Here is a 15,186-nt window from a genome sequence, read left to right on the forward strand (position 1 = left end):
GACAGAATTGATCCTGCAGGACTACTGATCTGAGCCATTATACCCTATCAGGAAGAAAAACTGTAGCAGAGCTAATTTGGATCTTGATGATAATTTCTCTTCTGAACATAAATGTGTTCTGGAAACACTCATTTCAAACAGAAAGGATTCTTTCCAAAGAAAACATTTTAAACTTTTAAAACCCATATATCATCTTGCGCAGCAAGCAAAAGGAAATACACAGAACTACTCAATTTTATTCATTCTGGACCAGCAATAATGGATTAAGCTAATCCCCTTCTGTTTAAAACCATAAATACATGCTCCTACTGCCAAGGGAAAAACCCCAAAGCTCCAGCTCAGTCCTGAGCACACCTTTCGCATATTAATGACTCTGCTGTTCCCAAATATGGTAATAATATGTCCTGTTCTAGACAATACTATACTCTTATTTCCACCACAGCAAACTTATGCCAATTCCAGGTATTTTTCAGCCCAGTTGGTGCATTTTTTTGACACTGGAATTGGTAGCTGCAGTAAGGATTTTTATGATCTTAAAACGAAAATAAAAGCAATTCAAAAGTAGCTGTCTCCTATTTTGCGAAGCATCCTTCCCTTCAGAGATTTCAGCTTGAGGAGATTTCCTTCCCAATTTGCATCTATATTTTGCAATTATGGAAAGCAATTTAACCATAGACATTTATGTCCTCACCTTTTTTTTTTCCCCTTTTTTTTCAACATCAGAATTTCAGTGAACAGTTCCTGGGGGAGACTAGAACAAATTAACAGGAGAACTCATCTCAAGAATCCTTGAATCTCAGCTATAGCATATTTGTCACAAAAGTACAAGGCAGCTAAAGAAGAGTGTCAGAAAGTGAGCTGCAGGGACTTTTTGTTTTTCTGCCTTTTTAAAGAGAATTTCATCTAAAGTTCCAAATATCATACTGGCCTCAAAAAAAGGGAAATCATGACCATGGGAAAAAAGAAGTCCTAGACTTCAAGGATGAGATAAAGAATTTTTTCCACTGGACAACAAACAGGAAGGAAGAGCACAAAGCCCTGAGCTTTTCTAAGAAAATCTCAGAATATGAAAATTTTCAGCAGGACATTTGTTACACAGCAGATATATATATATGGAAAGGGAATAGGTACAATTAAATCTCTTCAAGGACCAGCACAGCCCATGAAGCAGCAGCATACAAAAGCTGTAGAAAGAATTCTATTTGTCATGCTGTTTCAGTGAAGTCTTCTTTATGAGATAGAGCAGCAAAAACAATTTGCCAGACACCCTTACAAAATGGCAAATCTGAAATTTACTTTTATCCTAAAAAGGAACCTGATGTCCTATAGTCATAAAAATAGCTCCCAATACATGACCAGTTCCATCAGAAACTCTGTTCTAGTGCAGCCTCTTCACAGAAAACAGGAGGAACTCACAACAAATATTGAGATGCAGCTGAATGAACACCATATGGCAAAGACACTGCAGAGGGGAAAAAAAAATCCAATTTTGCTGATGATTTAACTTTTGTCAGCTTTTAAACCTGATTACGTCTCACATCTACCACATAGAAAACTTTTGGCGGAATTTTTCGCATTTAATTTGTACGATCCAAATTTAATTTGTGTGACATGAACTGATGGAACTCAACAGAGAAGGAGATCACTTTGTAAACCATCAGCATTTTGCAGTGACTCTTTATGGTATCTAAAGGAATCAGGCTTTCACTGAGGTCTAGTCTGTCTTTTTAAACCACAAACCTTTTAACAGGATGTAAATGCCAAACAATGGTGGCCACCATCGGCACAGATGTGCTGGGGCCCAGCACCAAAAAACACTACAACCAAAACCAGTTATAATTTCTTTTATAGGCTCCTAAGTTTGTTCCTAGCAACTGTGAGAAGGCTGCTTCTTTGCTTAAGAGATATAAACTTTTAATTCAGAGAAGATAAAGACAATTATAGTGTCCTTCAAGCAGAAGTTTGCTAACTCCTCCTGCTCAGTATTTAATTTAATGAAATCAAGAAAAAGCATACTCAAAGCAACCCTTTTTTTTTAATTTCCAAGCAGCTTTCACTCAAAATTTATATTGCATATATTTCATAGTAAATTGTGGTTAAAAACACAGTATATGTTGAAATGTGAACATTTCAAAGCATTTCTTTTGAAACCATGTTTTTAAAAGTTTAACATTGCATTCCTGAATCAAATTAGAAGCTGCATATAATGTATATATTCTATATATGTATGCATACATATATGCAGTATTCATATTCTCTGAACAGAGACAGACGTAATTCTGTCTCCCAAGATTTTTCCTGGGGAAGGCAGTGAGAAGCTCAGAGAAGAAGAGAAAACAATTCTTATCTCTACTTGCTGCACCTGTTGTTTGGCACAAGTGGAATGTGTTATGGAGATTGTTTACTGAGAGTGATTTGTTAATTGGATTCTGGGGATGGTTGTTTGGATTGATTGACCAATTAGGTCAAAGCTGTCCTGACTGTCTGGAGACAGCCACGAGTTTTTCTTTAGTATCTCTTTAGTGTGGTATTAGTACAATATAGTATAGCTTAATAAAGCACCTGTTCAGCCTTCTGAAATCATTGGAGTCAGAGCACAGTATTCCCTACATTAGGATCGCCCTGCATCAATACTTTTTTTTTTTTAATGTATATATTATATATTCATGTATGTGTTCTTTCAGGTGCATATATATACAATACACACTCCGTGTTTCCTTTAAAACTGGAAAAGTTTAACAGAATTTGTCATGTAAATGAAATCCTGTATTTGAAGCTTTCACACTCACATGATATATGCTTTGTGTCAAAGTTATTGGTGCAAAGCACTAGATATCACCCATGTTCACCATGTCACAGCTCAGATCAAAACAACCCACAGTGAATTTGGCAACGAGATAAATAAAACAATTAACTCTTCATCAAAGAGGACAGACCACATAGGGATTTGTTGTTCTCTAGCAAGCACTGAAAATTGGTTTTGCTCTACTTCACTTCCAAACAACCTCTAACATTTCAAGCAGTAAAAGGCTCATATTTCCTCTCTTTAAAAGAGGTGCTGTTCAGAAGCCCAAAGCTAGAAGATGCTGGGCATTTCCTTGACAGTGCCAAAAGCTTTCAAGCTGCTGTGGCAGACGAGATGCTCACCAGCTTGGGCAGCAGGACCCTTTCTCTGCGTGGCACCGCACCCCTTCTGAGATGATGGCAACACTGGGGCTGGCAGCTCGCATTTTCCTCTGGCACACATCCCAGGCTCCTGTTCTGGCTGGGCACGGATGAACAGGAACAAGCGCTGGCTGGCCCGGCCCGAGGCACCCCCTGCAGCCCGGGCATCCGCCGGGACTCTGGCGCTCTGTGACAGCCCGCGCGCCACATGCTCCCGGTGCACGGCTGCGGAGAGGAGCGCTCCCCTCCTTTTCTTCTCCCTGACCGCCTGCCAAACCTTGCTCCAGCTGAATTTAACGGCAAAACCTCCCCCTGACTTGCAAGGGAACATAATCAAATCTGTAGACGCAGGTATTGTAATGAGGTTTTTTCCAGATAGCTTTAGTCATATAGAAGAATACCTTATTTCATGTGCAATTTCAGGGACATTTATCACTATGAAAGCAGGAAAAAAGGAATCCAACCATCTGTAACTCCAGCATTTACGTCCCTTTCTCCCCTTTGCACTAAATATCTGCTCAGGTCACACTGACTTTTGTGCAGTCATGTAACTCTGTCTACTAGGGATATTTCTGGTAAAACCTACATAAAAACAACCACCAAAGCAGAAGTCTGGAAAATGGACACATGGTCAAGAACATCACCAGGAATGATCGCTGCAAAACTGGCAGGAGGGTTCAGAGGTTGTGTCTGAACACTCCAAGAAGATTAAATTCAGCCCTTACCTGCATGAGCTGCTGCTTCAGTTTCTGTATCTCTGATATGTTGAGCTCACTGAAGAGGTCAGAGACGGGGTGCAGAGATTCTCCTTTCCTACTCGTGGGAGTTCTGTAGTCACCGTTGAGTTTCACTAGAGGCCCATGGATGTGTCCGTTCATTTTGTCGTCATTGTTGGGCTCACCCCCGTCCTCTGAAAACTTCAACCCATCTACTGATATATTAATATGGTTATTATACATACTATCATTGAGGTTGATATACTGGGACAGTTCCTTTCTCAGATTGTTCTTTTGCTCTCTTTCATTTTTTAAAGTTTCCAGAGCTTCCTCCAGCTGATGCTCGGCAATCTCCTTCAGCCGGATGGCATCTTCTAGCTGGCTATTAAGCAACACTGTCTCCTCCTCAAATCGTTTAATCTCATGCTTTAAGCCTTCGTATTCAACCTGAATTAGACAAGACAAAGAACATTCATAATACTAAAACTTGAGTTGTGGAAACCTGCCATTTATCAGCCCTGTTGAGATAACTGCTAGAGAAACTATGGTTTGGAACACCAGACATTGCCTGCTGCTGCAAAGAACTGACTGAGCAAAAAGTGCAAGTGGAGCTCTCTCTCTTAAACACTTCAGTGCTCACTTTTTCAGCATGTAAGGCTCAAGACATAGAAAACCTCTTTCTGAATAACTTATGATAAGCAATGAAATTTCATGGGAAGAAGGCTGTTTATTAGCAGATGTCCTGGTAATAGCAGATTTACTAGAATTGCCATAAGCAATGTTGGTATATCATGGTATTCATAGATCTTAGGTTAATATAGGCTGATATGTTGTTTACAAATATTCTGGAGATGACCTCATATCTCAATTCCTACTGGATGTAAAGTCACTCAGACACAGATACTCTCAAATATATTGCTAGATTTCAAAAATACAGATGGAAGGTACAAAACCAGTAGAAGAGCCTCAACTCTCTTCTCTGTACTTTACAAGGCTCTCCAATACCCCAGAGGCATTTAATTTTAAAAATTAAACAGGAATCTATTTGTACAGTCAGTTTAAACTCTAAGATGCCCCAAAATTGCTAGAGATTTTTAAACTACCAGAATAATGCAGCAAACAGCTCATGCAGCCCCCCACAGTCCCTGGACTGCGTGTAGGGCTGTCCCTCTGGAGCACACAGGAACCTGTTGCTCCAACCACAGGAATGTGTCCCAGTGGCGCCCCTTGGCAGCACTGGAGGGGCTCACTGTTCTGTCCTGCCCCACACCAAGGTGTGGTATTTTATCAAGGTATTTATGGGCATTGTGAGCTGAGCTAAACAGCAGCTTCTTCTCTGTCCTTTACAGGCAGATCCCTCCTTCAGACCTCTCCATTTCACCTCACAAGAAACAAAGCCTGAAAAAACCCAGCCCTGTTCAAAACCAGTTCATCAACAATACCTAGACAGTGCAGGAGATCCCCACTGCAGAATGCTTCCCCTTTGCTGTCCTTCCTCATCTTCCTTTTCACTGCTGGAAAACCCCACAGCAATGACAAGGAAGCGTTTTGTTTGTCAATGTCCATGTCTACACTTGACCAGCATTCCTGGCAAAAATGATGACACTTGGATTTTTTCTATTTAATTCTAATCATGTTAGTCATCTGCATCTTAATTTCAAAATGAAAAAAAAAGTCTCATTATCAGGTGAAAGAATTCAATAGCTTGGTGAAAGAGGGAAAAAAATACCGAATTTTCATGTTTCCATAAAAAGCCCCAATTTTTTGCAATTGATACTTTATAATTCAAACACATTATCTTCAAGCTTAATGCATTGTATAGAATATTTTTTTGTTTGACATATATGGATTGTTAATCAAACTAAAATAAGATCCTAGCAAAAAATAATATGCATCATTCCTATTGAAGTAGAATATTTATCAGCCTGTCAAAAGTCTTTGACTCATAAACATTTGGAAAGGCAAACTTAAAAAGCAAAGCACTAATCTTCAAACCCAGAAACTGGAAACACATCAAACAACAAAGAAAGTCCCAAAATCATAGGGGCATTCTTAAATAGAAAAGGAAAATCCATGAGAGTTTCAAATCTACATTTGGCAATTTAGTATCTTTCCTTACTAAAGGAACAAGTCCATCTGAAAAAATTGTAAAAATGCAATCAAGTAGCTATGTTTATAACTTCAATACATGAAAAAAAGCCAAACCCAACAAAACAACCAACACTTTTTCAATTTTAAATATCCATAAAAGCTAAAGGTCTATATCTCTATGGTTACCTTCTCATAGACTCTTGCTTTAAAAAGTTACAAAAAACCCCAACATGTAGATAATGACATTTTAGCACTAGGATTTATAACATATGGTTTTGTAAATTCAACCATTAAATTATAAAATGCTCTTAAAATTTTATCTTGTAGATGAAAGTAATTTTAGGAATCATAAATGCATGGATCTGTGATGCAAAATGACTGATTTTTAAAGCCCTTCAAAATGTGGCAATGCTTTTTCTCTCCACAGACTGTTGGCATTTGGTTTCAGCTAGAATGAAATATTATTACAAATATTAACACCTGCAAACAGATTTCATTTTGGGGGGAAACAAGGACAGTCCATAAAGGGGTCATTTACTTCCTGAAAATGTGAAAATGTCTCCTATGAGGTTAATGAGAAAAAAATCCATGCCTCAAAGGAGGAATTTGCTGTCTGGGTAAATAACTCTGGCAACAAAGATGATCTGCTATGAATTCCATTTCAGGAGTGTGAAGGACTAGGCATCTTCATAAATAAGGAAATTATGCACCCATTTCTATTACCTGTGTATTCCCTGCAGCATAGCTCTGTTGTTTTAAGTGTTTCAATCGCATTTGTGCTGCAGCAGTAAAAAAGCAGTAAAAGAGAGCTGAAATAGCACTACTTATTCCTGCAGGAATAAGGCAGCTTTGTTCCCAGGCTGCCATCAGAAACTGTGACAGGGCTGGCTCTTCCACAGAAGCCCCAAGAGCACCAGGCAATAGGTCAGGACACAACCAGGAGCTGCAGTGCAGAGTGACACTCTCAGGGCAGGTGAGGAGAGGGTGTTATGAAGTGCAATGTTATGATGGCCTAGACAGCATCTAAAAGGCAGGAAGTGTTATACCATCCAACCTGGATATTTTAATTTTCATCACCACAAGTTAACTCTTCTGACAGGAGACCAAATCTCTTTTGCTCACTTTAATTGACAACCGGCTGCTGGGCATTGAGTTTCTGAGAGACAGGAAAAGCACAAAGTAAAAATATATCTCTTTAAATAATTCCTCTGTGATTCCATAGTTCTGCAATGAAGTATACCAATTTTTCAAAACTGAGATAAGAGCCAGCCCATATTTCAAAAAAATGGGCATTAACACAATTTTAGAATAAGTGATTAGCAAAAACCCAACTGGAAAAAAAACCCCAAACATAAAAAGGAACTTCTATCAAACTGCCCTACGGGATCACATAATGGAAATTGGAGAAAATAGTGACAATTTACAGTACAGTGCCCTGAATCTCTTTCCAGGCTTACTTGATTCTGCTTCAGTGTGGACACCAGTTTCTGTAAAGTGATGTTTTCCTCTTCCAGCTCAGTGTAGTCCTGCAGCAGCCTCGCCTCTCGGAACTTGTACTCTCGGATCTCGTCTTTCATCCGTATCCTCTGCAGCTCCACCATCTCGTTATTCTGGCAGGAGAGAACACAAGGACATTAGAATCCACACACAGCCACGTTAATGCTGAACACTGCCTTCAGAAAAGGCCAAACAGAAATTCATCCTGAAATAGAAATGATTCGACAGTGCACATCAAAACGCCATCGCCTATTAATTTGAGGCCAAGTAATCATTTCAGGTGGGTGCTGGCAATGCAGACATGAGAACGTCTGATAGAGAAGCCTGATTAAAAGAGTTTCAAGATTAGAGGCTTATTGAAATGGAAACCCTGGAAAGGCTGCAGCATATCTCATTAGTTTCATTGCTCTCCAATACAGCAGGATTTAAATAAAATTACCACCTGTTTTCCACTGTAGGATGCGTTTTACAATCATACAGAAAAGCAGTGAGCACTGACATCTGCTCTCCAAAGACATCTGCTAGGGAGCAAGGTGCACTCACATTTGCATCTGCAGGCACTAGAGAGGCTCACAGGCAGGCAGAGGGAAAAGCACTTGTCAAAAGCCTGACAAACTCCTGGCTGTGCTGAGCAGGATCACACCCAGCACTCTGGGAACGCACAAGGTCACCATTTTATTTCTCCCATTGCACATACAGAGCCCAGACAGAGAGAGAACATGAGGGATCAGTTTCACCAAAAATCAATTCCATCAGATTCCAGCTCTGACTGAGTTTGTCATCAAAGGTCAGGTTATTCTGGAAAGACTCTGCTGGCATAACCACGATGGAATGGGCACTACAGGAAGGCGGAGTTAACACTCAGCTGGAAGAAAACAGCGACCAATACAGCTGGTTGGGAGGAACAACCTCCTGCCCTGATTTGAAGAGAAGCCTGCATTTGTCTGTTTAAGAGAAATGGGCATGGTCAATCACATCTCCTTTCCTGCAGGAGGATCCTGAGCATTGCCATAGCAGAGAGACCCTACTGATGGGGCAGAGTCCCCTCACTGCTGGGATGTCAGGGAGAGCACACCTGGGAAGCAGTAATGAGTTTCTGTAAAAGATTCCAGTGTGGAGGGAGGGACAACCACTGGCCTGATAGATACCTGAAAAAAAGTCAAATATTTAAGCAGAAATTTTAGTCAGAGAGCTCTATATCAATCAATCTGCACCACTGTGCTACATGAAGGGTAAAACCCCACATTCTGAATTAAGGATAAACAAAACTCCACTTAGCATCTTGGTTAAACAAATACAAACCCCTGAAAAAGAACTTCACAAAGAATGAAAAAAAAAATTGATACAAGACTTGACATAAGAGTTTTCAAAAACAAAACCTTTTTGTTAGAGAAAACTAAAAACCATCACCCTTCTCCTAGCAGCTAATTAAGAAGTAAAGAAACTACCTGATTTCTGAACTGAAAACACCTGAAAAGATTCCCAACAGAAGAGTCACAGAGCATTAGCTACAAGTAAATATTCCTGCATCCATCACTGCCTAATAAACCTCTGAAAAAACTGTAAGAGCAACACCACAGATGATTTCAAAAGGTGAAGGCATTTTATACCCCCAGGCTGCCTTTATACCTTTTGTGTCTGCCCACCCAGCTGTGGCAGCTCTGGGGGTGTGTGCCACTCTGAGGCAGTATGGGGACAACCCCAAATGCACAGCTCCAGCGTCTCAAGGGTAAATTAAGCTGCTCTGCAATTCTCACAGTGTTTGAGGACGATCAGCCCAGGGAATGAGCTGGCTGGCATCCATCCAACACTGCCAGGAGCCCTGGGAGAGGGGGCATCCTGACAGGATCCCAGAAGAGGGGATCACCAGCAGCCAGGACAGATCTGCTCATGATCCAAACTGCTTCTGCCATCAGCACTGCTGAGGGAAAGGAGGACCTCCCCAAAAAGCCAGGCTGGATGGGGCCTTGAGCACCCTGGTCCAGCAGAAGGTGTCCCTGTCCATGGTGGGAGGGGTGGAACTACAAAATCTTTAAGGTCCTTTTTAACACAATCCACTTTCTGATTCTGTGATTCTAAAAGGGAAGAATGAAAGAGGTGGCCAGAAATGGAGGACGTGAACAAGCAGTTTTTACAGAATCCCAATATATTAGTTCCCTGACAGAGTACAAGGCTTGAAAAGCCTTGAAAATTAATTCTGTAAGACAGGAGTACTCCTTTGTCCCTCCTGTCACAGCAAACTGCAACAGACAACATGAGCTATCACCTTGCTGGAGTGCACCACTATTTCTTTTAACGAGATACCACATTTCTCCACCATTTATAACTGCTGCTTCCAACATAACCTTGGAGACACAAACAGAACCTTCTATTGTTCTCTTCTTACACACAGAGAAACTCCTTCTGCAGTTCAGCCTCTATTTGTCTTCACTCATGGCATTTCATCAAGGAAGGAAGAGCAGGAAAAAGGAAGACTTGCCTGTTGGAGCATCCCACGTGCCATGTTCTGCCCAAACACTGCCTGCTACACTTCCCATGGCAGGGCCTCTTCTGGAAGCAATCCCACTGCTCTGACACAGGGGCAAACCAACTCAGCACATTGCAGAATAGGGCATCACCTTTTCAAAGCAATATAAAATGTGTGTTTTGTCACTGTAAACACCCAGGAGTAATCCTCCATGCTTCAGATCCCTCCTCCTACTTGCAAACACCTGCATTATGCTGGCAAACACCCAGTTTGCCAAAGCAGTGCAGTGCTCTCTATGCCTGCCAGGAAAGGCAGTGATTCCACTCCACAGGCACAAACCCCAGTGTTTCTGTGGTTTACAAGTGAGTAGCCACAGGACATGTGAAGGGACATTCTGATTTCCTTTATGTAAGACGTCTGTGTATTTTCTGGAAGTGAACTAGTCCTGAGCCTATTTTTAAAAAAAAACAAACACATTGAGTTTATTCTCTTTTAGTGTTGGTACAAAGGATGTATTCATTTTCATCAAATGCTTTAATTAAATATATTAACTTCTCACAATCCTATTGTTATTTTGAACAATTCAAAATACACATTTATTAAGCAAAATAGCTGCAGTTTTAGAGAAGAGTACTTGCTGTACCGATACAATGGCAAGAAGAAGCAAATTTTTTATTTGGTGGACTTGTATGAAAAGAATATGAGAGGATTTAAAAACACAAGGCAAAAGGATTTTGCCAGCAGGGCTGTTATCTACATGAGCCACTAGAGGACAATGTAACCCAAGTTATTAGCAAAGTAATCTGCAATTAAACTTTGCTACTCATCAAGCACTGAACTTGCAGGACAAAGCCATTGAGGCAGATGCTTTTACTAGGGCACCGCCTCAGGACTTTTTACATTCCCAGAGAGAATTCCCCTATGAACTATGTACTGGGTCTGCAAAAGCCAAATTAATCCAAGAGGTGGAGCTGATGACACACAAGCAAAGTTTTAATGGCTGAAAATTATTTTCAATCCCAGCCACCCAGCTGAACATGGTGCAACAGCTTTAATGGATTGGTGCCAAAGAAGAAGGAAAAGGCCTCTCAGTGAAACTATAGAAAACAAGAGAGTCCTTGTCAGCAATGCATCTCATTATACATGAGCACTAATTGTGGAAGATGTCAGCCCCACAGCACCTCTAATGAATGTACACATCACAGAGCAGACCATGGCAAAGGAAAAACAGGAGGCTCAGTTGAGACAAAGTCTGTTCAGGTCACCTATTTACTGCTACTCAGATATATTTTCAGGACTGCAATATATGAAAAGTGAAAGACACCTCTAGGTTTTGCTGAGCCAAGGACTTGTCCATATACTACCAGCCATCGATCCTGACAGGTCTCTGAGGATCAGTGGAATATTAAATAATACAAGTTTGTACTTCTTAGCAAATTCAACATAATATATGCTCAGAGAATATTAAATAACAGACGTTTGTACTTCTTAGTCAATTAAATGTGTGAAATACAAAGCTGTGTTTCATGTCAGGTACATACAGGCAGTGTGTGTATTTGTGATTGTAATATGTGTGGAACCGACCATGGGACAGTTCTAGAGACAGATTCTAATAATAACTGAGAAAAATAAAGCATGGAAGAAGGCCTTTGAACCTATCCTTTGTTTGCAATTAACCTTTATAAGCCTTAACTTGATTTAGGAGCATTTGAATTAAAGCTTTAAGGATGTTGCTTTTTGACAGGAACCTTCTGCTTGCAGTTAAGCCCTAAACAGCTTTGCAATCATAACCTTTTGAAATATAATTTTAGAATATTGCATGTAGTAAGGATCTTTTGAAACTATAGCTTTAGAATATATAAAAAGGAAACATGCAGCTTGAGAAAGGAAGATGGACATCAACTCAAGGACTAATCAGTTTGACCAAGGGAAGCTGGACATCACTGTTAACAAGATTTATAGTCCTTGCAATCAAAAGGTGGACCCACATCTGGAAACTGGACTTCACCAGATGAAATACTCCTTCCTTCTTTTGGAAACCGGACCACCACCACTTGGGATACTCCTTTCGGGATGTACATCCTGAGAAAAACTAAATCACAATAGTGTATAGAATTGTGACATAAAAATTGGGAATAGAAACTGCTGAGAAAGCTTATGAGTACCCCTATAAATACCTGTAAGCCCCAACCATTGGTGTGCAGTTGGAGGGAAAACTTCCCCCACTGTACCCAGCCCTGTATTGCTCATACTTTACCATATTAATTAATGAATTGATTGCTGCTTGAATATTGGCCTTGTCAACCTTCTTATTTATAACAAATGTACTATATATTAATATATTATTCATTTTTGATTCAGCCTAGACTTTCATATGCCACATACAAAGCTTCTCATAGCTTTATTTCCTATGCCACATACAGAGCACGTTGGATTAATCACGTGTGGATACACTGCAATACAGTGTGCAATATCAAATAATTGCAAGTGAGAAGGTACTTTAAAGTGAAGGAATGGAAATGGCTAATGTTGAACAGTATGAAAAAATACACAATTTTCATGTCAGAACACTCCCAAGTGCTGCCCTAGGAAGCCACTTGCTGTGCTCCTGTGGCCTATCAATTCACCTAAAAAAACCAAACAGGGCAAGAAAGGGACCCCTAAAGCTAAGTACTCTCATCTCCAAGGTGATAAGGGAATAATTGTGAATTCCAATGGCTTCTGAACTGTGAAAAAATAGACTGAATTTCTTGGGAAAGTGGTAACCTTTTTTTTTTTTTTAAGCCCTTTTTTAAAAATGAATGCATTCTCATTAACTATTTTGGTTCCCCCCTGTGCTAAAGTACATAAAAGACTTTTTAAAAATTATTTTTTTATTTTGTCTACTGCTTTTTACCCCCCCAAAAAATGGTGGAACTAGTGTTTGGGCTTTTTCCGTCCACTCTGTTCAAACAAATGTTGAGAGACTTCCGGTCCTTACTGCAGTAAAACATACTGGTTTTCACACTGAAAAACAGCCTTATAAATAATCCATTAAATATACACCCTGAACTACCCAGACTAAATCCCTACTTATATGTTGGAACATGCAAGCCCCAGCATGATGCTGTACAAAACTTTTTAATTTTTGGAACTCACAAGAGAGCAAGAGAACAATGATATATGGTATACACCCAATTGTACCCTTCCAATTTAATGACATTGTTTTCTAGTTGATGCAGGATAAAAACCCATTTGATCTGATGACAGTTTTATTGTACTAGTAAATTGAATATAAGAGAATAAGAATAGTAAATTGAATATAAGAGAAAGTTTATGCTCAGCCTAATAAACATGATCTTATGTGTTTGTTGACAAGTCTCACTGTAAATTTGTCTGCCATGTTTATTTTATTCTGCAGAGGAAAATAAAATATGTATTTTTTATGAAGAACAGCAATAGTGATAGAAAATTTAATTTAACAAGGGTTGAGAGAAGAGAGAATGAAAGTGACAACAGAAGAGCAAAAACATTTTCTTTTTTTGTCATCAAGCATTTTAAGTCCCCAGAGTCCTCTACACTATCCTTAAAGTTTCCTCCCTCATATACAGGAAAATTCACTCAACTTGAACTCAAAGAATGGCATTTTCCATGCTTCCAAGTAAATTTTAAAACATAAATGGATTTTGTGGATGACCTAAAGTGACCTTATCTGACCCCCTTGCAGAATTTGTACCCCAATCCTCCTGATTCATTCATGCAGATGTCCAGCTAAGCAGGGCTGTACCATCTCTTACAGAACTAACTTCACTATTTCAATAAATAGATATCTCTACATCCCAAAATAAATTATTTCAAAGATATTTTCATGACTGTCAGAAGTCTGCACCCTCCTTTTTAACCTGAATTTTTCTGGTCTCATCCTTCAAAAAGCTTCATTCAGGTGGCTTTAAGCAGCTGTATTAGCATCCTACTTTAAGAACACAAATTCAGCTCCTATTGTCCAAACCAAGAAATCACTAACTTTTGCAATTATATACAATTCTGACACTCCTTGGCTTTAGATACATCACTCACTGTTTAAAACCAGGAAACAAAAAATGTTATTGTGCACAAGATATTTTTGAAGACGTATCTGTGGCACAGCATAAGTACTTAAAATCTTTCCCTTCTGTGGATATTCTTACAGAATGACAGCACTATCAAAAGGAAGGATGAAAAAAAGCCACATATTTGTTGGCTATAGCATACAAATTAGAAGCCAGATTATGATAATACATGTTTCAAGTTCCCTCACCAGCAACAGATCTCAAATAAAGCATTTACAATACATCCAATAATTTAATCATCTGAAATGCTCAGTGCATTTAATTGGAATAGCTAAATCTAAGGAAGTAAGGGTGAATTTGTATCAAGGGCAATTAAATGGCCCATTTATATACTTATCACAGAGTTTGAAACCCATCATATTTAACACTGTAAATCCTGCCCCATATAAATCCCTACAAAATAGCTATTTTATTGACTTTCATGTATAATTATATATAAAAAGATAGCAATGCTCTGGTGGTTTAGGTATTAAATTTTCCTGCTGAGTATCATGGCCACATAATATTATGATGACTTCTTCATAAGATGGTATGAACCACAAATTATGCATATTATCTGAAAAATAATGGTTTGATTTGACTGCACTTATAGCAATTAATGCATTCCTCTTAGTGTATTAATTATACATAAATTATCTCTCAATGCATTAATTATATTTATAATTAATATCAGCACTCTATTACGAACACTGCTATAATATTCTTCATTCCTTCAAAGAATGAGAAACTACACCAAATTAAATTTTATTAAAACAGTGTGAGAGAAAATTCATACCGCAGGGTTATAGCACTGCTCAGTTAATATGACTCTTCTAAATCTCTGTGGAATAGCTTCATGCATGAACATATGATCATTGCAAATAGCAAAATATCAATTAGCTGGAACAAGTTTTGCCATGAGGACGACAGTGTGGATGCTGTGTGAGCATCCAGACAGGTCCTCCTGCAATTCCCACCCAATGTACTCAGGATAAATCACATTGCCTGCCACCAAGGGCAAAGGAGAGAGTGTGCTGAGGAGTAAGGATGCAAATGAAGGCCAAAGATCTGACAAGATCGTGTTCCATCACCATCACATCCAGCACTGCCAAGGCCTCTGCTAAACCACCTCCATAAGTGCAACATTCACAGATCTTTTCATTACCTCCAGCATTTGTGACTC

General features: G+C 39.3%; 1 protein-coding gene across 5 annotated transcripts in view; it reads right to left on the reverse strand.

The window, feature by feature from the left end:
* The window catches only part of BICD1 (BICD cargo adaptor 1), a 166,510-nt gene that overhangs the window by 39,538 nt on the left and 111,786 nt on the right, over positions 1-15,186 (reverse strand). For all 5 annotated transcript variants that reach the window (XM_084206518.1, XM_084206519.1, XM_084206517.1 and 2 more), the window contains exons 3-4: positions 7,430-7,582; positions 3,891-4,328 (exon numbers count right to left, since the gene is read on the reverse strand). In XM_084206518.1, coding sequence (XP_084062644.1) covers positions 3,891-4,328; positions 7,430-7,582 — 591 coding nt within the window. The remainder of the gene's footprint in view (positions 1-3,890; positions 4,329-7,429; positions 7,583-15,186) is intronic.

The sequence above is a fragment of the Fringilla coelebs genome (assembly GCF_963513975.1).
Source record: "Fringilla coelebs genome assembly, chromosome: 5".
Taxonomy (NCBI): Eukaryota; Metazoa; Chordata; class Aves; order Passeriformes; family Fringillidae; genus Fringilla; species Fringilla coelebs.